The sequence below is a fragment of the Cetorhinus maximus genome, chromosome 9 (genome assembly GCF_964194155.1).
Source record: "Cetorhinus maximus chromosome 9, sCetMax3.hap1.1, whole genome shotgun sequence".
NCBI lineage: Eukaryota > Metazoa > Chordata > Chondrichthyes > Lamniformes > Cetorhinidae > Cetorhinus > Cetorhinus maximus.
In genome coordinates this window covers 93,339,890-93,362,922 of record NC_135887.1, presented here as the reverse complement: position 1 = coordinate 93,362,922, position 23,033 = coordinate 93,339,890, and the positions used below count along the sequence as shown (strand labels likewise).

The following is a 23,033-nucleotide window of genomic DNA, read 5'->3' as shown; positions in this document are numbered from 1 at the left end:
CAGCAATGCTTTCCACAGTCAATTCTACTACTAAACAGTCGCTATCATGGTTCACACATGTAGAATTGCCACCTAGTTGAGGAAGTGACGGGTGTCTGGAGTTTCTGGAACCACACCACAGCACTTCAGGACAGGAGAAGAGAACATTAGAGACAAAAAATTGCATTCATAGAAAATTGTTAAGTAACATAATTCCAGCAGATCTCTTGCAGTCTGCTCATGGTTGTTTAAGGATATGTTGGGCCCCAAATTCTTCCAATTTTTGGTGCAACCAGTAGTGTCTGGTCTGCTCCCATTTTTTTGTCGTCAAAAATTCTATTGGACGTGGTTCTTGTGCTTCTTGTGCCTTTCTCCTTCTGGGTGAATTGACAGGATGAAGCCATCTGTCCAAATTCCCTTGGGTTCCCATCACTTGCACTTATGATTTGAGTGTAGAACACTGCAGTAATGTTATAAGTACCCCATCAAATTGTGATCCAAAAAATTGCTGATTTATATTTCCTGTGCTTATGATCCCTTGCAGATTACAGTTGCAGTTATACAGGCAATGGATTTAATGGCCATGGATCTTGGAGGAACATCTGATCCTTATGTCATGGTGTATCTTCTCCCAGAAAAGACAAATAAATTTGAAACTAAAGTCCACAGACGGACATTAAACCCAGCCTTTAAAGAACGCTTCACTTTCAAGGTATTGTAAAGCACATAACAGATTATCAGATCTATGCATTTAACAGATTGTCAGATCTCTGCATTTTTCATTGAATTGGTCTAGGAAAGTTGAAATCAGGAATAAGGACTCAGGTTATGGCTGACAAGAAATTTGGTATACTTATGGCAACTGTAGGGAATAGGTGGATGATTTTTTTCTGAACTTTCCTGAAGGGACGAACAGGTGAGACTGGGTTCAAGCTGTCTGTGAGAAAACATGTCATGTTAATTAATCTGAGGGGAGATGGTAATGTCCCTGGACTAATAATCCAGAGGTCCAAGCTAATGCTCTGGGGACATGGGTTCAAATCCAACAATGGCAGCTGGTGGGATTTAAATTCACTTAATAACTTTGGAATATAAAGTTAATCTCAGTAGTGGTGACCATGAAACTATCACTGATTGCTGTAAAAACCCATCTGGTTTAATAATTTCCTTTAGGGAAGGAAACCTGCCACCCTAACCTGGTCTGGCCTACATATGACTCCAGACCCACAGCATGTAGTTGACTCTTAACTGCCCTCTGAAATGTTACTCAGCTCAAGGGCAATTAGGGATGGACAACAAATATGATCATTGATCGGTAAAGAAGTACAGACCTGTAAATTCCTGGGCTTTTGCTCCATCAATCCACCGCCATCAGCCCTTGCCCAAATTTTGGAGATGGGGTCAGTTGAATAGGTGGGATGCCTATTGGTGTGTGAAGACTGAATTAGCAGAATCTGCCCAAGTCCGAGTTAGTTTGGCTTCTGAGGTGGAGCACAGTCTCTGGTGGCCCAGATGGGATAAAGATGTCCCTTTTAAATATTCCTCTGGGATGGATTACCTTACTCCAGTGAAGGTTTGAGGTCATAAGAAGGCATCAAAGAGTCTTATGCCAGGTCTAAATTGTCTTGAGTTTTGCTGAGGTCTTTCAAGAATGTTAAGGGAGGGACTTCTTAGGGAACGCCAGAAACTCCCCACTACATAACCCCTTAATGTCAGGGAATCAGTGGAAGATCCATCCACTGCCTCCAACTGGATTTTTATGGTACATTTCAAATTGATTGGATTCCTGATCCAGCTCATATTTTGGTGATTTACACACACTCCAAATATTGTCTTAGCTGGCAAATTAAATATAACTTTATTTGGAATTTATCAGTATTTAGGCTAATGAGAGCTTTCCCTCTGCAAGCCTGACTTTCTTGCAGTTTTCAGTCTATCCCATACCTGTGCTTTTTTGCTCCTTAGGAGGATAGGAAGGTCAAGGTTTGTATTCTGAACCTTGCCCAAGTCTCCATGGATGATTTGCCAAACAAACCTGTTGCTACCTTACTTGGAATGAGCTCCAGCTGGAGAATCACAAGCTGAGTATGCACAAGAACAATAATATGGAAGTAGGATTGGGTACAAATGAATGCATTGAAAATTCCCATTGGCTGCTCTGTTCCAGCAATTTTTCTAATTTACTCAAGAGCTTCTTTTTCTTACCTCATAGGCTAGCCAGGCTGATATAGCTGAAAAGACAGTCGTGATGCAGGTATATGACTTCAACAGATTCTCCAAGCATGACATAATTGGTGAAGTGAGAATCCCACTCAACACCATTAACCTGAACCATGTGGTTGAAGAATGGCGGGATCTCACCTGTGCCCTAAAGGATGAGGTAAGATTTTCTCAATGAAGAATAACGTATAAAGATGGCCTAAAACAAAATGCACAAAGACTAGAACTCTAAAATAAAGCAGAAAATGATGGAAGCCCTTTTCCCTTTTACCAGAAATTATTTTTCCCTTCAACATCATTGATCACTATGCAACTGAATAAATAAACTGCTACTTTTTATTGAATAAGACCGTTTGATACCATTGTAAACCTTGTACCTCTCACAGACAGGCAGGCCCCTGTCACATTACAAAGCCACAATTCAGGGGAATTAATTTTGATAAATAAGTGATAACCACCATTATAAATTGTTTAGAATATCAAGGGGCAGGTACAGCGGAGGGAAGGCCATTCAAGGGTAACTCATTTAAAAATTGGCTCCGGATTATCAAGGGACCCCAGTTCATTGGACTAAGTGATGAGCAGGAGAGCTAAGGAGATACAAAATAAGTTTAAAAGGGTAAAAAATAAAAGTTTTGTTTCTAAAGAATAATAAAAAATCATTTCAAATCATAGGCCGTTGGAGCTCAAGGGTGCCTGTTATTAGATAGACCTGCTCAACCTGTCGGTTGGGTCTCGTGTTATGATTCCATGACTCGAAAGAGCAACTAACATAGTTTAAAACTCATCAAACCATATCAAAATAAAACTTGGGCTAATGAACATTTTTGATTGGAATTTTAGAGTGTTTTCTATAAAATTTCTATAAATTTTGAAATTTGTACAAAAAGCACTTTACTGCAAGGAGCATATTACATGTGTATTTATACCCTCGGCAATGTACTTTATTGCGTGGAAAGAGATATGAGAGCTGGACATGACTGGGCTCAGCCACAGTGCCCTCCTCAGGCAACTGATTGTCAAAATTCTCTGCCCAACTTCAATGTGAATAATAGTGAGTTGTTGGAGGGCAACTATTTCTCATGTAACAATACTGAAACATTAATGTGTGCCTTTAAAAGAGAGAAACAAATATACAAAAAGAAAGCTTTTCTTTTGAGACAAAGTGCTTGGGTACCAAGACGGGGATTTTCCACTCCGGGCCTAAGTGCCTTGGTGGGAAGCGGAAGTATTTCCCTCCGGGAAGTTGCATCGAATCACGCGATGCTGGGCTCATTAATTATGTAGCTGGGTGTTTCCCAACCTTGTTAGCGGCAGGGCGGGCAGGAAGTCACGGCCCCACGTCATATCTGGGCGCCATATTTAAAAGGCTTCTGCACAGCTGCAGCTTTATCCAACTCTGAACTGTGGTCCAGGAAATGGCTCGGAGACCCCAAGCAGCAATGGCACCAAGGTTCAGCAGCGCAACCCTGGAAATACTGTTGAATGCAGTGGATGACCCCAGGGATGGAAGGAGGAGACCTGACTCACCAGCCCTGCAGTCACCAGGGTGGTGAGTGTGAACAGTACACACCAGAGGATCACCTGCAGTGCAGGAAAAGGATGAATGACCTCGTCTGCGTCACAAGGGTAAGTGTGAACCCTCTACTGCTCAAGCTCACCTCAGAGTGGGAACTGGGACACGGGTCTCAGTGGTCAGGCCACCATCTGTGTGGCCCGTACAAAAATACCTTCCCAACGTGATGCATTGATACTTCATAGCCATACTTCAGTCCGTGCTATCTGAAAAGAAAGGAAGTGCAAGGTTACGGGGATAAAGCAGGGGAGTGGGGCTGGATAGAATGCTCTTTCAGAGAGCCAGTGCGGACTCAACGGGCTGAATGGTCTCCTTCTGCATTGTACAGACTCTGTGGTTCTGTGATTCTGCAGGTAGAGAGGCAACTGTAGATCCTTGACCCTGTCACACAATATAAGAGAGCTTATATTGTGGAATGGGGGAAGGGTGTCTAACTTAGCGGGCACCAGCTGATGCCGTGCCTTCACGTGCCTTATCCTCCTATCTGCATGAGCTCACCGCTCTGCAGGGTGTAGCTAAGTGAACTAGCCGCAATGCATCTTTCTCATGGCATACAGTAGCCAGTGGATTGCTGCTGTTGAATGGCAGCATCTGAATGCCAACTGCATCCCAAGTGCCCTCAAACCATCTTCTCTCCTTGTGCAGGACAAGACAGTGCACAACAAGCAACAGAGAGAGGATGAGAGCATAGCTCAACTCAGGCAGCTCACACCATATGAACAGCGGGCTGCTGACCAGGCAGGGGAGGGTCGGGACCGGGTATGTAGAGATGGCGAGTTAGGTGTCTTGTCTCCATTCAGTAAGGAACAATGCTTAACGTCTCTGCCTAGAAACCTAACAGCCATGTGTAGTGCCATGTTGGAGGCAGTCCATGCATCCATTCTCTCTCTCCCCTCACAATTGCACGTGCCAGCAAAAAGAGGGTGAGGCCAGACCCCAATCCCGACTCTACCACCAGCTCCAGCCCGCAGAGCAGCGAGGACAATGAGGGCGACAACAAGATTGCACCTGTAGAACCATCACGCAGTCACCTGCACCCTCCACCAGTCCAGAGACACACACCTTGGTGGGTATGAGAACTAGTCCAGGCAGGGTGTCACACTCTGGTGCTCACCACACAGACACATTTCTGCAGCAGGAGGAGGCAGGGGAAGAGGCTCCTGCAAAGTCCAAATCAGATGGCAAGCCTCTGGGACCGCTCCTAAACAAGATGCTTGAGATGCAGCAAGAGGTGGGAGAGCACCGGGTAGAGATGTTGGAGGCATTCAACAGAGTGGCACATGCGGTGGTGGAGTCCGTCCGCCTGCTGGCTGATGAAGTGCTACCGATGTGTGCGAGCATTGAGGTCTCCATGGGGAGGCTGGCAGATGCCATGGAGACCCTTGTCCAACAGAATGCTGAGTTTCAGCCAGAGATGTGCTCAGGCCTGCACTCCATCGCAGTACCCGTGGGCAAGGTTTTGCAGTGGCTACATGAGAGAGGGACAGGGTGCCCCTCCTCCTCAAGGAGTCAGGGAGGGACCCTTGGGCCCCCAGAGGGAAGAAGAGCAGCAGGCAGACCCCCCTGGGACCTCCACTCAGGGCTCTTGGAGGATGTGTGGCCCTTTGTAATCCCTTTTGTCTGTGACCCCATCAGCTTCGGCCTCTGTGACCGCAGAGGGTGTAGCTGCACCAGAGCAGGAGACCCAAATTAAGCCAGTGCCCTCCAGGCCTCGAGGGCACAGAGGATGCCCGCCAACGTCACCAAGGATAACAGGGCATAGTGGTCAGCAGACTGCCTCCATCCCTCCTGTAAATGTGGGGCTAGGACCTAGACGCAGTGGCAGGCAACGAACAATTAAGAAGCTCTGATGTCACATGTGGTTGCACGGGTGCACTATCATTGTTCAATGTTGATACACTTTTGTAAATATGTGGTCACTTGCACTTTTAGAAGGTCTGCTGTCTTTTCATTGCGTTTCCTAGTTGTTAAGCCTGTGCACACCTCTATATTCATGAGGACAACCCAGGCTGGGTTTGTGTTGCCCAGAAGTATGCATGCACAGGGAGACATCGATCTTTGCCAGGACCCTTGCCAGCCATGTGCGAGAAGCCTCCCACACACGCTTCTCCTTTGCCATTCACACCCTCCTCAATTCTGAAGCCTTTGCTTCAGCAGGACTAGCTAGGGTTCCCCTTCAGTTGTCCAGTTAAGTTGACCTGCAGCTCTGCCCAATGACTCCGATGACCCAATTCCCAACCAGCAACTCAACATCCCCACCATGAGGCTCTGCATAGTTGTGAATAGCCATGGCGAGAGACACTTTTGAGGCGCAGCCCAATAGTTTTCACCAGCCCCCCTTTACCCACACCTACCGCCCCCATAACCACTGACCCTCCTGGTGTTACCTTTGACCTTCCTACAGTCTAGAAACCCCACGTTACCTTCGTCCAGTGCATGTTAACATTAACATCCCCTTCCTTCCCGACGAGCCCACCCAAATAACTGTAGAGATGCAGCCCCTTGTCCTTCCGACCCACAGAATCCACATCCGTTTCCATCTGCCCTCCCACAACCCTTAGAGGCCCTTCACCTGCCATCGCAGGACCCTCAACCTCCCACCCCACCGGATCTCACTGCCCCCTTTAACTCTCACCATCTATTCATATCACAAATTTCCTCAGTTTGTCCCCCAGGACTCAGCAGCAGACATCAAAACCCCCCCCACTCTGGACCCCTTGCCCTTCCACTGCCCGTTCATACCTACAACCACCACCACCCAACCCCCTTGCCTGGATTCCACCATGGCCCTTCCCACATTCCTGCTCTATAATCCACCTCGCCCATCCCAGATTCCTGCAGCTTTTTATTCTTTCCCCCACTTACTACCCCCAAAGTCCCAACGCCCCTCTAGGCCTCTGCACACTCCACACCTCTCCTTCCCTCTCCTTATCTTCCTGTCCCCACAACATGAAGACCATCCCCACACCAGACAACCTCATGCTGCCACTCACCAGCTGGAGAGTCCATCTGAATGATGGCCTACCTAATCGATGGAACGCATGGAGTACTGGAAACAACCAGATTCAGAGTCCTCCATCTTTTCCAGCATCTGAGAGCTGGGGTGCAGGGGAATGATTGGACGGGGGGGGCGGGCGGTGGAATTCCAGTCGGGGGTTAATTTGAATCGTGTCAAAGGGTTGCAAAAGGGCTTCCCGACGGCCTATGGTGGGGTTAGTGACACGTCATTATCCCGCCACAACAGTCGGGACCGCAAGTTCCCGTTGTCAAATCCCACTGTCCGGAAACCAATCCCCATGTTCCCGCGAGATTGTCTCCCCCTGCCTGCTATGACACCCACCAGTGGTGGGCAGAGGGTGGGGGGAAACAATTCCATCCCAACAAATTGTCACGGGTTGGCAGCACATGAGCACACAATCTCCTCTTCTGATTTATATTCAGTACCATTCCACAGTTGCTAGCAGCCCTCCGGTATTTTGGCTGAAGCTTTAGGTGGAGGACAGATACTTTGTGAAGAGGTGAGGAAAACCTAGAGACTGGGGCCTGGATTTTCATCCTTGAGTCGGCTGCGCAGATTCGGGAGAATTCCTGGCTCCATGAACCCAACTTTTAAAACTGACTGCTTAGATGTTGGATTTTCTGTCTGGGTTGGGGGTGGTTGGTGGTGCAGGCAACTCCTGAAGTACTGAGGAAAATGCTGGGTGTGGAGGCGGGCTGGGCAGAAGGCCGGCCTCGGGGGGAAAACTAGAAAAGAATAAAACATGAAACATTCCTCCAGCACTCGCCACCCCCCCCACCCCCCCACCCCTCCGCCTCATCCTCCCACATGTTCCCCATGCCAAGCTTTGCCCCTGTACACAACCCATGGCCATTTATTGCCCATACTAGCTTAGCACCAACCCATTCCCCCCATCAACCCTTTGTCCTTACACCTACTATGTCAACTCACCCAGTATCCACTATTGACAGACCTCAGGACCCATGCAGGGATGAGATAAAATAGAGTTCTGTAAAATAAACTTCTAAGTGTCTATTGCAAACTTCACTAAATTGAAAAAACACCCTCATTCATAGAAACGCATTTACCACTTTTACATTCCTTCAACTAATGAAGCCTTTTGACAAGCATTGGAATTTATAGTCATGCTTCAAAGAGTCTATAACTACTTGTAGTTGTCAATCAAACTGTGAAATCGCAAGCACCCTATGGCCATACTAGATGGTTGTGAAATCAGTCATGCAGCACTAATCCAGTAGTGGAAGTCCTCAGACTTATGTGAACAAACAGAGTGAAATAGCAAGCAATCTTTTTTTATTTAGCAGTCCAGACAATATTTTCAAAGATTTAAAGGGCAGGATTTTTAAATGCCTTGACAGCTCCCTTTGACAGATGACTTTGACAGTTCCTCTTGACACTTTTGACAGGTCCCCTCGACATTTTTGACAGTTGATTTTGACAGGTCTGTTGACAGTTACAATGAGCTTGACAGTTAATGAGTTTATGCACTTTTTGCACACATTTTTGCCTACTTTTAACAATTGCAAAGGGCACCTTACCCCCTCTCCCAAAGGGCACCTGACTTCACTCAAAAGGTGGCTGACCGCCCTCAAAGGGCACCTGACTTCCCCCAAGTGGTTCAGGGATAATATCCAAAGGGGTACCTTATCTCTCCAAAGGGATACCCTGGTTATTCAGATTGATCCACAAAATTCAGACCTGCTCTTACCAGGTCTAATCTGCACACTTTGGGTTTCATACTCCTGGGTGTAAATCCGACTAGAGTGGAGGCAGTTGATTATTTAAATAGCCAGATGCCTCTGTAAAACGCAAGTGTGCGAAACACAAACTGCCCCCATTCTTGCCCCTGCAAAAATGGGAAGCGCCCTGTTCAGGGGTGGGACTTTTTCTGCACTTCCACCATTTTTGCCACAATGGAGAGGCTCTCTGTCATGGCGAAAATCCAGGCCCAGTTGCGCTAATATGTATATGGCTATCAGGTGATGACAGGGTTGGCCTTCACTTTTGCTTTCTCCAAGGTCAAAGAGCCCATCAATGCTTGATGTCCAGAGTTCATTTGTACAATGACTATTTTAGTGAACTCCTGGATAGTTGACCTATCATTAGAATCATATCTAGAAAGCATTAACAACTTTTGGAAGAAAGAAAAACAATCTATCACTCCTGAATAACTGCTGCCTTTGGGAATGTATCCCAGCTCTTGATTAACTTAGATTACTGTGTTTTAATAGGCATACCAGGAAATATTTCCCAGTTGTGAGGACGTGCTCTAAAGTTAATTTATAAAGCATGGAACTGTAATGTTGTAAATTATTCAAATCCTTGTAATTTAATCATATTTCTTGAGAATTCAATTATTTTAGCACTAAATTCTTTTTGCCATTTATTTACTTTGCTTCATTTGAATTTTTAGTGCAAAAATGGCTTTAAGCTACGAGGAGTAAAGTGCACATTCATAAAAATGTATGCACAATTTACATTCGGCTCAATCAGTTTGTGCCTTGCTCACCTTCCATGTGAGAAAATAGTTCCAATACTATTAACCCAACCCATTCCCATAACCCTTCAAACCCTTTTCCTTTTTCAATTTATATAATCTTAATGTTGACATAGTTTCTATATCTGCCACTAACCTGCAAGTGAATTTCACATATTCACAACTCTCCGTAAAGATCTTTCTCATGAGCTCTGTTTTAAATTTGTTGCATATAATTTTGCATCTATGGCCCCTCACTCATGACCGCTTGATGACAGGAAACAATCTGCTTCTATCAACCTTATCTCATCCTTCCATTATTTGAAAAACTTCTATCATATCACCCTGCGATCTGCATTATTCTAGTGAAGAAAGGCTAGTTTTTAAAGTCTTTTTTATGTTTGTGTTTCCATGTATCAGATAACACCTCATAAGGAATCTGCTGATACTCATTGTAATGCTTTGCTTCGTTTTTGTATTCTGGAGCCTAATATTGCACACACAGCTCTAATAATTGAGGCCTTATTAACTTTATAAATAGGCTCATCATTGACTATTGCCTTTTAAATTCTATGGCCACAAAATTTTGCTCATTAGCACCCAGTTTTTCAGGGCTACTCATGCTATTTTAGCTCCAAAATACTGTATGCGGAGCACACATACATTTCTGGTACAAGCTGAGCCACGCGCCATTTTGGTGAGGAAACTAGAGAGCATGCAGGGAGTGTATCGCAAACAGAAGGGATTCCACTCCCTCAGTGTCCACTTGGGCTACAAATATACATAATGTCTCATCCAGATCAATACCTGATTTCCTGGCAGCAATCAGGATGCCTTCATTCAGGAGCAGTCCACTCTGCCATCTGCATTTGAGCCACCACAACAAACTAGAGGGTAGCTACTGAGCGACAAAGGTTATCCTTCGATGCATGGCTCAGGACTCCAGTACACAGCCCATGCACCAGTGTGCAGCATATATACAATGAAAGCCATGCTGCCACATGCAATGTGATACAGCAGGCTATGAGTGTGCTAACACAATGCTTCCTCTGTCTTAACTTCTCTGGATTGCGGGTGTCAAGATTCCTGGAGGTCTGCTGCATGCTGCACATTAAGATTATATAGATTGAAAAAGGAAAAGGGTTTGAAGGGTTATGGGAAAGGGTTGGGTTAATAGTATTGGAACTATTTTCTCACATGGAAGGTGAGCAAGGCACAAACTGATTGAGCCGAATGTAAATTGTGCATAAATTTTTATGAATGTGCACTTTACTCCTCATAGTTTAAAGCCATTTTTGCACTAAAAATTCAAATGAAGCAAAGTAAATAAATGTCAAAAGGAATTTAGTGCTAAAGTAATTGAATTCTCAAGAAATATGATTAAATTACAAGGATTTGAATAATTTACAACATTACAGTTCCATGTTATATAAATTAACAACTTTAGAGCACATCCTCACAACTGGGAAATAGTTTACGCCATCATGAGGGGCACAGCCCTTATAACCAGGTATATGGTGAGCTGAGGTGTAGGAGAAAGTGGAGGAGGGAAAGAGGCAACCAACAACCCTTTGCTGGTTGGGCAGCCTGAGACCGCAAAACTTGTAAACACAACCCTAATTCTCTATGCACCATAGCTTCACCCTGTTACTGTCGATCACAGCATCTGCTTGTCCACAGTGCAAAAATTAATATTCTAAACCAAATTTATAATTCAAACAATGCCATGTTGCATACAAACGTTAACTAAATCATCCTTGCACATTACCTTGGTGCCTGATTTCCATGTGCCTTTGCCTATTGCTCATTGGTATGGCATTGGTACCCCAGTGACTGCAGCACAGCTGCTGGAAAGCTGTTGACTTTCAGTGGGGGAAATTGCAGATGACATTGAGCAGCTCAGGACTTCCAAGGTCCAGCTTGAGACTGTACCATCTTTTGCATGGGCATAGGTGGCAGCAGTCTGTGTGGACTGGCTGATAGACAACAACAAGGGCACTGGTGGAGGCAGTGGTGGGAGGATGAATGCTGTCATTCTAATGGAGGACAGCAGGTTCCATGTGGTTACTGCCACTCTCCTGGGGCAGCACCTTGGCAATTCTAGTAATGTGTTGGAGGATAGATTGCTGGACTGTTGTGATATCCTGCCACCCCTTTGAACACTGGTATCTGCAGCCATGAGGACAGCAGCCTAATCTTATGTGGAGGCAGGCTGAGCTTGCCTTACAGAAGTCTGAGTTTCCACTGCAGCATTCAGGCTTTGGGTGCTTCTGTTGGTGCTGCAAGGCAGCTGAGACATTGGCCATCAGACGCTGCATGATCTTTGACATTACACACACGTTTTCTGTTAGGCGTGCAAGCATTTCATTGGTGGAGTGGGCTACAGAAAAAGGCATGCATAATGTGCCCATCCAAGATCTCTGCCACAGAACCAGTATGTGATCTTTGTCATCTTCATCACTGTTTTCCTGTTTGTTTTTCCACCACTGCTTGACAGGTTTAAGTTCTTGGGTATCTGAAAGGAGAAAGACAGAAGGGCAGGGGTTGCTTGTATCTGCAGCTTGTAAAACAGAAGGTATTATGTGATGAGGGGAAGGTGGGATCTGCAAAGGAGGATTAAACATGAAGGTACCACCATTTTCAATAGTTTTGGTCATGCTACTGGTCACGGCCTCAGCTATGGCCATTGCAAAGATGGCATTCCTGCCTTCTCCCCCAGGGTAAGACATGCAACCGTGCCTGTCCCCTGCTGGTTAGTTCCTGAAAACCAACTTGTCCTGCAAGAAAGAAGTAAGTGTGCCAGTGGGTGTAGTGCAATTTGTTTGAGTGACCTGGCTGTTATGGTTGAATAGCTGGCAGTGTGTGCAAGCTGTGAGATGTGGGTATGAAGCTTGCAACAGTGCTGAGTGCATGAGTGTGAGTTGTGTTAGATGGAGATTGTTGGTAGATGAGTGATGGGATGTGGTGCATTGAGCAGCACCCTAGGCTAGTGGGGCAGTTGGTGGGAAATGCAGTTGGAAATCTGAAAGTGACACTTGACAACACATGTGCATAGTTCCCATTTGAAGGTACATTTGCTAGCCTTGACCACTAGTGTGAGGTCATTGAACTTTTTTGTGGCACTGCACCCAGGTCCTTGGGGCTAGACTCTTGGCATTGACTAATTGTCATCTGCTCCCACTGCCTTTACAAAGTTGATCTGGTGTGTCACCTGGCTCCTGTGGATAGATCACACCTCTTGTCCTTCCTACCTTGTCTCCCTGCCTGCCAGAGATTGGGTTAGGTCCGCCCGCCTGGCAGGCAGAAAATTCTGCCCGTGGTTTTTCTTGAGTAACCCAGAAAATGGAGCCAGTTCTGTTGACAAATTTGGGAGAAAACGACCATAATAGTTAATCATTCCCAAGAAGGACTTGAGTTCTGTGGCATTTTTTGGAGCTGACGCCTCACAAATAGCTCTCACCTTCTCTTCTACTGGGTGAAGGCCTTGCGAGTTGACCCGATGAACCAGGTAAATCTTCTTTTATTTGGAAGGTATATTTTTTCCTTTTCAAGTGTACTCCAGCTTGTGACAAACGCTTACATACCTCTTCCAAGTTAGCCAGGTGTTCTTCATCAGTCAGTTCTGTTACTAGGACATCATCGAGATAAACCACCACATGGGGTAGAACTTGGAGTAAATTTTTCACAGTCCGATGGAAAATTGCACAAGCCGATGAGACTCCGAAGGGTAACCGGTTATACTGGTATAACTCCATATGTGTGTTGATAGGCACAAAATCCCGAGAGGCCTCTTCTAGCTCGACTTTCTGGTAGGCATGGCTTATGCCGAGTTTTGCATATATGGTTTCCCCCTGCCAGCTTGGTGTACAATTCATTAATTTTTGGTATAGGGTGCCTACCAAGTCTGGCCACTTTGTTAACGGTCAACTTGTGGTCCCCACATATTCACACACTCTGGTCAGGCTTTAGTACTGGAACTATGGGCACTGTCCATTCAGAAAATTGCACAGGTTGTCAAACTCCCAACCTTTCCAGCCTGTCTAATTCAATATTCACCTTTTCTCGTAATTCATAGGGGACTGGCCTCGCCTTCAAATATCTGTGGATTGTTCCAGGATCTACATGGATTTTGGCTTGCAGTCCCTGAATCTTCCCGAGCTTTCCCCTGAACACAGGGGCATATTTCTGTAATAATTCTTGCAGGTCTTTCATTCTTAGTTGAAAAATCTCAGTCCACTCCACTTTTATTTCCTTAAGCCAGTTCCAACCAACTAGGGTTGGACCCTCCCCTGCTACCACTATCAGGGATAGGTTAGCAGACTGGTTACATTGTAGTGAAATCTTGCATATACCTTTCACTCATGTTTTCATCAGTATATGTCTTTAGTCTGGCATCTGATTTTCCAGCTTTAGTGAGTGGCCTCCTCCTTTCAGATACTTAAACGTATTTGAATCATCTCCTATGACTATCGTGGATGCGCCTGTATCCACCTCCATTTGAAGGGGATTCCTGTTTTCTTCTGCTGTCATGTAGATTGGCTCTGTTTTACCCATTTTTAAATTGTTCAGGGAATAAGTAACTGACTCTGTTACTTCTGGTTCCTCCATTATATAAATTTCACGACTTCTGCCTTTTTGTTTGAAATTTTGCCTCAATCTTTCTTTACAATATCGCATAACATGCCCATTGCGATGGCAGTAGAGACACTCGGTTTTTCTAAATTGTCATTCATTTTCAGACTGTCTGGTTGCAATTCTGCTATTATTAATGTGGTCTTCACCCGTTAAACCATTGCCTTTTGCTGGTCTGTTAATGGCGGCGGTTTCCTGCCTTTCCGCGGAGCCCTGCACTTCAGCGCCATTTCCAACCGGTGCCTCCCTCCCAACGCGAAGAATAGCACAATTTTGTGCTCCCTTGATTTCTTCTGAGTCACTGACTGCACTTTCCATTGCGAGGGCAACTCCAGCGCCTTGCTGAAATCCAAATTTGTCTCAGACATCAACCTCTTTTGAATGACGTCGAATTTCGTTAATCCCACATACTAATCAGTCTCTTAACATGTCATCAATCGATGTCCCAAACTCAGTGCTCTGTCAATTATTTTAAGGCCGCTACATAACAAGCGACTGTCTCTGCAGAGGTGCGACACCTCGAATTGAATTTAATATGTGTGTTGTTACCGAGGGTTTTGGCTGAAAGTGGCATTTCACAAGATTCATCAACTCATCAAAGCTCTTGGAATCTGGGGCTTTGGGTGCTGTTAGGCTACGAATTAGGCCGTATGTTTTACTGCCACATGTCGATAAGAGGATTGGCCATCTCTTCTCCTCCCCCGATATGTCATTGGCCAAAAAGAAAAACGCAAGGCATTCAATGTAATGTGACCAGTCATCGGTGATCTGATCAAACGGTTCGATGCGGCCAAATTGTGGCATACTGGAGGGCGATAACTTCAACAACTATGGTGAGTGCTTACATGCAGCCTGCAAGGCACGGCTACTTCAGTACAGTTGAGTTTTTGCAGCTTTCCTTGGTGTTGCCAACTGGTCGTGTTTTGCCTCGTCGCCAGTTGTTATGTTCTATATGGGGTCGCTTTGCTCGGGAACCGGTTGCACACTTACCTATCGGCAGGTGAGTCGATTTCAATATTCTGCAGACACAGAGCCCAATATGAAATGAAGTACATGCTATTTATTTACACAAACAACAGAGAACCAACATGATGTGTGCTTCCCCAACCAGACCCTACTCTAGACTAACATTAACATGGTAGCCCTGCACTACAAAGCTATTGTGTCTTACAGTCACGTGGTCAATCTGCTCACATTCTCTTAAAGGTGTATTACACCTTGGATTGCCACATGGGAGGCGTCCAGGAGTGGTGGGGGGAAGTTTGGAAAGTCACCAAGTGAAAAGGTTGTGAATTCGAGTCCCACTTTAGAGATCTGAATAAAAGTCTAGGCTGAGGTGCTGTCTTCCTGGTGGTTGTTAAACTGAGGTTTGTCTTCACGGAGGTAGGAGATTTTATGGCACTAGTTTGAGGATGTGCACAGAAGATCTCCCTGGTGCCCCTGATCAAAACAAGGTTTTCCTGGTGTCCTGCTCCTCAATCAACACCATTAAAACTATTCTGGTCATTATCACTTAGTTGTTTGTGAGACCTAACTGTACACAAATTAGTTGCTTAATTTCCAACATTACAACAATGGCTATACTTCAAAGCACTTTGGCATGTCTGAGTTTGTGAAATGTGCGACACAGATTTTTTTTAAAAACTCCTAAGTATTGATATGAACAGTGAACAAAAGTGACTCAAGAATTGAATACCATAGGACACTACTCACTATTTCCAAGCACTTTGAAAAACTACTCTTAACTTACACATGTTATTTTCTCCCTTTTAGCCAACTTTTCAGACAGTTTGCTATCCCCTAACTCCATACCACTTGGTCTTTTCTAATAATCCCACATGCACAGCACTTCTCCCCTGGCATTGATTTAGTTTGTGCCTCCATAAAAAAAATTCTGATATTTGTCAAACATGATTGTCATTTCATAATCCTTGCAGACTTCTTGTAGCTATTATCTCTTTATCAAGAGTAATTTCAGTAATTTCATTTTCAGAAGCTCTAATATCTTGTCGACTGCAGATCTTAAACGACAGGCTTGTCAGTTCCCAGATTAAACCTGTCTTCCTTTATAAAATGGGTATTACTCAAGCCACTCACCAGTCCTCCAACAGACAGTGGCACTTGTTGAACTGATTTAAATAAAGCCCTGAAATAAAGGCTGAATTATAAATTTTCACCCACCTGGAGCAGGGATGGTGAGGGGAGAGGGAATATGTAATAGCATGCTGGAAAGCTGCAAACCCAAGTTTCAGCTCAGGCTGTAGACTCTTAAACCTACAATGTTCCTGTGACATCACTGATAGGTTCCCCACTTGAACATCAGCCCGATTGACAGGCTTTGCTTTCACTCAGCGGGGCTGCTGGATATTGGAGAAGAGGCTACAGGGTCAGGTAGGTTCAAACGCAAACTGGAGGTAGGGTAGTAGTTCTGATCCCAGAGAGGATGCCAGGTGGGGGAACCTGAGGCCTCAAACTTCACCCATACCAAGGCCTCCGATCTCAGCCCCAGCCCTGTGAGCTCCCCACCTACCGGCCTCTGATTACGCAGGGCTCTAATCTGAACCCCCACAGCCCCAGCCTCCAATCTCTGACCATCCCCCTAACTTGAGGATCAGACCCTGAGATTGGAGGCTTTGTCAGGAAGGCCAAGGGGAGTTTGGAAGGGCTGGTAGGGTGTCCAAATGTATGGGGTTGGAGCGGCAAGCACGCTGGATCCTATAGCCCTTGCTTTCCTTTAGTTGCCAGGTTTCCTGAAGCAATATTCCACAACCTTAAAGCACCACAGCAATAGGGTCAGAAAAAATAGGGCAACTGGTACCATTGAAAATCTGAAGTGAAGACAAATAATGCTACAAGTATATAGCAGGCAATTGGCAGCATCTAAAAAGAGAAATGACAGGTTTACAGTTCAGGTTGAAATCCTTAATTCAGATTTATTTTCTGCTTAAAAGAAAAGAATGCTGACATCTTTGAGGAGCAGTTACACAGCCAAAACAGTGCAAAATTTCACACCTACAAGAGGTTACATTACATGTCAAACAAAAATCCCCAAAATAAACTTTGGGCCAGCAGGAGAGTTTTGGTTGCTAATATCTCTCTCGGTAACAATGCTTCTGTGTTTTCTTTCCAATGTATGCTACTGTCTGAATATTGATTATTTTATTTTGTTTGGTTTCTTTATTAGCATGTGAGACTTGGTGATATCTGCTTCTCCCTGCGTTATGTTCCCACTTCGAACAAGCTGACAGTTGTAATTTTAGAAGCCAAGAACCTGAGGATAATGGATAAAGGTGGTTTATCTGGTAAGAGTTCCTACTCCAAACACTTGTGGCTGCATGTTCAGTTGAAATTAGCTCTGTCACAAATTACATTGGGACCATCTGCCAACACAGAGATTGCCCTGGTAGTTGGTACTGATTGTAAATACCTAGGGCAGGATTTTGCTCTTGGTGTGTGGGTTTGGTGGCGGGGGTTCGGGAAGCTGACCGTCATCCGTCATTGGCTCCGCACCACGATTTCACACTGGCTGGCCAATTAAGGCCCGCCCTTGGTGGATCGCAAGCAGCTGAGCTGAGTGCTGCCTGTGTGGGTGGAGGGAGGAGGGAGAGTTGGGCCTAATGTGCAGTTCACGCATGCGCAAGAAAGAGCGTTTCAATCTCCCTGAGGCACAGAGCAGAAAGTGCAATCCCATTCGTGGATGAGGTTTCCTAAAAAATGTAAAGGCTACTTGGCCTTTTCGCCTGCCCAACAACCGTTAGGTTGGATGGACAGCGTGAATTTGAATTTAATTAGATTGTTACTGGCCTTAATAGGCCTTTTAATTATCGGCGGGCATGCAGCCGACTCTGGTCCACGCCCGCTGAACGAAATATCACGAGACTGCCATCATGCGTCATTTTATACTCAGGTGTGTCGGGCATGTGCCCACACGCTGAGCGTAATATTTTGCCCCTACTTGTGTAATTTAAAACATTTCTTTTGTGGGATGTGGCAGTCGCTGAGAAGGTCAGTTTTTGTTGCCCATCCCTAATTGCTCTTGAACTGGGAGAGGGCAGGGAAGAGAGGAGGAGAGGAGGGGTAGAAAATGCCGGTCAGGGGAAAGGAAGGAGAGGGGAGAAGGTGGAGGGCAGAGAGAAGGCAGGGAAGAGGGAATGAAGGAAAGGAGGAGGGGAAAAGGGAGGGGAAAGAGAGGGCCAGAGAGAGAGAAGGAGGGAAAGGAGGGGTATGAGAGAGTGAGAGAGAGAAAGGAGAAGGGGGAAGAGGAATGCTTGTTATAACTTTTACTGCGACATATTTTCAGATATCTGCTAATCTGTCTGTAACACATACAAAACTAATTTCTACTATCTATAAAGCTTGCCCTGATCTTTGTTCTCTTGCTTCTAACATTTTGATAGATTACCCACTACTTTCTGCAATATTTTCTCAGTTATCTGCCTACCTCTACACATTCCCAGCAGTCTGTTATTCTGCCTATAACATTCTTGCAACACTCTATTTCATAAAGACCATACCCTGGTGGTATAATTCTGGATGTAACACACCCCAGGCTGTTATCCTGTTGTATCATACTACAGGGTCAATTGCACTCAGAGTTCCTTATACTTTCCATAGTGTCAGTGAGAGATGCATATCATTACCCACACAGTGAGGGTAATTTTGACTTTAGCCGATATGTGGTATCAGCATGACCACTCGTTACACACCTCTTCCAATTTTTGTTTTTATTTAAGTTGAAGGAAAATAAAATTGGGAGAGGTATGTTATGAATGTCTGAGCCCATGTCACGTTTTACACTATTGCCTAAAATCAAAATTACTGCAGATGATGGAAAAAAATAGAACAAAGGTCAAATCATTATCACTCCCCATTGAACAATGCATATCCTCTACCTGTCAAGAAACAGAGTAAAATATATTCCTTATACTTCTCTCATACAACATTGCCTCAAATGAAGGGTTTGTGGTTATATTTCGAACTGGTGTCTTCAAAATAAATGTGACCATGTACTGTTGAGACAAGGCTGAATACAAAACCAAAGGGACTGATGGATTTTACTTTCACGAGTATTTGGAGGCACTCTTTATCTTTTTTATAGACCCCTATGTGAAGGTACGACTGATGCTCGACACAAAAAAGTTGAAGAAGAAGAAGACAACAGTTAAAAAGAACACATTGAACCCATATTTCAATGAGTCCTTTAACTTTGATGTAACATTTGTAGAAATACAGGTGAGAAGAAAATGTGAAACCTTTAAAAGAAAAAGTAAGGTACAGTAGGTTACATTCTTTATGTTGACCATAAAAAACTTGCATGAAAATAATTTGAGCAGCCTCAACTTAAAAGATCACCACACAAAACGTCCAATAATGTGGCACTACTTCACCAAATTGATATTCTGACTGAAAGAGACACCAAGTGGAAATGGAAATGTTGTATTCGTGCCCTTCTGAGATTTGGATTTAAGTACTTTGTTGCAGCAATGTCTCAACTTATGTAGACCTGACTTAGATCACTGGGCACCCAAGATGGAAACACTTGCATTTTACATACAGTCCTTGCATTCAGCATCTTCAGCAATACAAAACAAATAATTCACAAGTTTGGAAGAGGGGCAGATTTTGCACTCAAATGCTTTCTTCTTATTTCTACCCCTAGGCTGCCCACTTTCAATATTTGTGACATTTGGCATCTACTGCTCCATTCATACCCTTATCAGTCTTCATCTCACTGCATGGATGTGCAATGGCAACACTGTGATGTCTGGGGCTGCAACTTCCGAGCTCCAGGGCGGTGTATAGTGGGGGTACCCCAAAGATGCGCTGGAGAATCCCCTTCGGAAGTCCCCAGGTAAGGTTTGCACGGCAATTGCCCGGAAGTGCAAACTTCTCCTGGGTAAATGCCTTGCGATGGGACCCATCCGAAAATGCAATTTAAATCACAAACTTCGAATGGTTCCAACTGGGTTACACCAATATTTACCTAGAAAAAGTTAGAATTAAAACCTCTTCTAACTTCTGGGTAACTATTGCACAAACCCACATCGACCCTTAGACAGGACTCCCCACAGCCCCAAACCCCCAGGGGACTCCCCACAGCTCCCCCACAGGACTCCCCCACCTGCCTTCCCCACCCCCTCACCCCGCCAACCCACAGGGATTCTTCCCCCCGACACCTCCCAGGCTCGACTCTCACACTTTCCCTTTCCCCCGGCCCCCACCAGGCACAATTCTCACCTCCACCCTCTCCCGAGGCCCAACCCGACTCCCCTCTGAGGCCCGACACCCACCCCTCCCAAGCACTCCCCCCCGCCCCCTCCAGAGTAACAGTCAAGATTGTGAATGTGTACAAATTGCTGAACTGCCCATTGGTGCTCTAACCTTCTTTGTTACTTTATCACCCTTATTATTAAAATATCCTCAACACAGCACTAAATGCCCTTAGCAATATTTAAGTTGTAATTTACTGTGAACAAACGGAATCATGCTCTTGAAAAGATGTCAGCTCAGAAGTCAAATAAATGTGTATCTGAAAGGGTAACTTTCACCTGACTTGAAAATCTGAAAGACTGTGCTTCCAAATCCCAAGCCTGTGCCCAATTTCACTGATCTCATGTGGGGTTGTTACAATTTGCTTTATTACTCCTGAGTTAAGGAATGGGGAAAATTCACAGCCAGGATTCCTGCTATTGATTGCTTTTCAAAATTCCAACTGGAAAATATTTGTATCCAGACACTCGGTTAGGACATGAACAAATTCAGTTCTAATGCCTTCCAGTGAAACAGCCTGCTGAATCTCACTATTTAGATTAACAAAGAATGCTCACTTCAGTGCGGTCCTGTGGAATTGTGCCTCAGAATGCGCATCATTTTTAAGTTAGAGCAAACTAAATGCTGCCATAAATTAGATATTACTTTTCACCTCTGAGGCTTTCATTTGAATCCAGTTCAGTCTAACTCCCATTAATGTCTTCTTTATGTTGTATATTAGGTTGCTATGTGAAATGATCTTGAATAGTCTTAATATAGCTCCTAATGCACGCAGGAGCAGTGCATAAAACTGACTGCATTAAATTTGCAAGCTCATCCAGAGAGCACACAATAGCTTGTGTGGAAAATGAAAAAAAACAATTATTGTTCTGAAGTGATCCTGGTGAAAGCTGAATGGTGCTGGACAATGGGATGAGGTCAGGATCAAGCTCAGTTGTGTTGTATTTCACAGTTAAAATGTTCATGTCTGCTAACAAATTGCCAAACTGCAATTGTTTCTTTTGATGCTCTAACTGGGGCACATTGTAGGAGCAGTACCGAGAATGTTTCATTCTGCCATATCTGATCCAGAATGCTTTGTGTTGACATTCCTCCTCCTTCAAGAACCATGCTCTAAAAGTGGTGACCATGGGTGACTCCCATTGGATTGGTCCATGACTATGCTTGGCAAAGTACTGCAGTGTTTGCCATTGCCTTCTGCAGTATGAGAGACCAGAAAATGTATTAGAAGGATTTACAGACTGATAATCAGCCTGTTTTATGAACACACCTTCTGTGGCCATCAAGTCCTGAAGTGGGATGTAAACCCAGAGCTTCTGGCCCAGAGATAGGAATGCTACCACTGTGCCACAAGACTTCCACTGCGTTGACATTGGCTGCTGAAAAGTCTCCACTTCATACTACTAGCATCTTGATTAGCATGAAATCCATAAAGAAATTTTAAAAAGGGGAGAAATTGATTTTTAAAACCTCTAGCATTCTCTGTTTTTGTTTCCTCTTTCACCGTACAGAAAGTGCAGTTAGTGATCTCTGTGTGGGATCATGACAAGATGTCAAAGAATGATGCCATTGGAAAACTCTTTCTTGGCTGTGATGCCACTGGAAATCAGCTACGTCACTGGTCCGATATGCTAGCTAATCCAAGAAGACCAATTGCACAGTGGCACACTCTTCAACCCAAGGAGGAAGTAGATAAAGCGCTCAAAGCACTTGGGGCGAAGTCTCGTTTCCAAATCTTCTAGTGTACTGACTAGATTGAAGCCAAAGGAACCTCTACAAAGTCATAAATTATAAGTTATCTGTTTCCGGCAAACCTGTTCACCTTTGCTAAGATATACTCTGTTCCTACCCTTTGTCTTCTAAGGGTTGAACCGAAATGAACAAGATGAAATGTATTACATTACTATCCCAAATTGAATACACAACACAGAATGCATTATAAATACATTACACATACAACTTTGTGATCCTGATTGTACTTGTAAAGCTGAGTCCAATATACACTACTGTGCAGTGCAATTTAGAAAGCCTGGATACTTGGGTTATTTTCACTCTCCTGGAATATTCAACTACAATGGAAATAAATAGAAGATAATTGATTGTTTGACTGAACAACTTAAATGAAGAATTGTAATATTGTAAATCCTGAGATTGTTTTATATTCATCCTCTGATCCCTTAGATTGAATCACTATTTTAATGGGCCAAAATTTCCATGATTTTAGGTTTGATAATGCACAAAACAATGATTCTAGTAGAGCTCCCCAATAATTACAGATTAAGAAGATCATAATCTTTTCGTCCTTGATCCATGGTGAGTTAACTGATCTCCTCCAGGCAGCAGTTGGAACAATGTCAGGGAAGAGTAGAAAATTTATCCAGAGTTCTGGTCTTGATCATTATCCAGTGACCCCCTGCCAGAAATATTCTCAGGTTGATGTTGAGATTAGAGTTGGTCTCAGCTTTGACGCAATTCACATTTTATAATATCTAGGGACTTGATAAATACTGAATGGCCACTGAACCAAGGTAAAGAAGGCTGTTCTGCATCTTTGGAAGTGTAAAGAGACAGAGGCCCTGTGGAGGGTTGCACCAGTCTCTTGCTTTTGGCAGACTAGCAGAGCCCATGAAGAAAGCTGGGACCTGGGTCCATTGGTTCTCTGAAATTTCCAGGTGCTTTTAACATACTTCCAGCTGCCTTTTACAAGGTAAATGTTCTGTGCAAGTTATGGGGATGTGGGTGGGCAGGGGGAGGTTGATGGGAATTGAGTCAGGGACTGGTTTTTCCTCTGCCCAGCAGTTTGCCTGGCTCAGTCAAATCCTGGCATATCGCTGAACATCAGAATACCAAATGAGATCAGG

At 44.5% G+C, this 23,033-nt stretch overlaps 1 protein-coding gene across 4 annotated transcripts in view; it reads left to right on the top strand.

Annotated features, from left to right (window-relative positions):
• Positions 1-22,452, top strand: part of syt8 (synaptotagmin VIII) — a 351,409-nt gene extending 328,957 nt beyond the window's left edge. For all 4 annotated transcript variants that reach the window (XM_078549118.1, XM_078549116.1, XM_078549117.1 and 1 more), the window contains 5 exons: positions 524-691; positions 2,192-2,359; positions 17,087-17,204; positions 19,001-19,134; positions 21,684-22,452. In XM_078549118.1, coding sequence (XP_078405244.1) covers positions 524-691; positions 2,192-2,359; positions 17,087-17,204; positions 19,001-19,134; positions 21,684-21,914 — 819 coding nt within the window. In that variant the 3' untranslated portion in view covers positions 21,915-22,452. The remainder of the gene's footprint in view (positions 1-523; positions 692-2,191; positions 2,360-17,086; positions 17,205-19,000; positions 19,135-21,683) is intronic.
• The last annotated feature ends 581 nt before the right edge of the window (positions 22,453-23,033 follow it).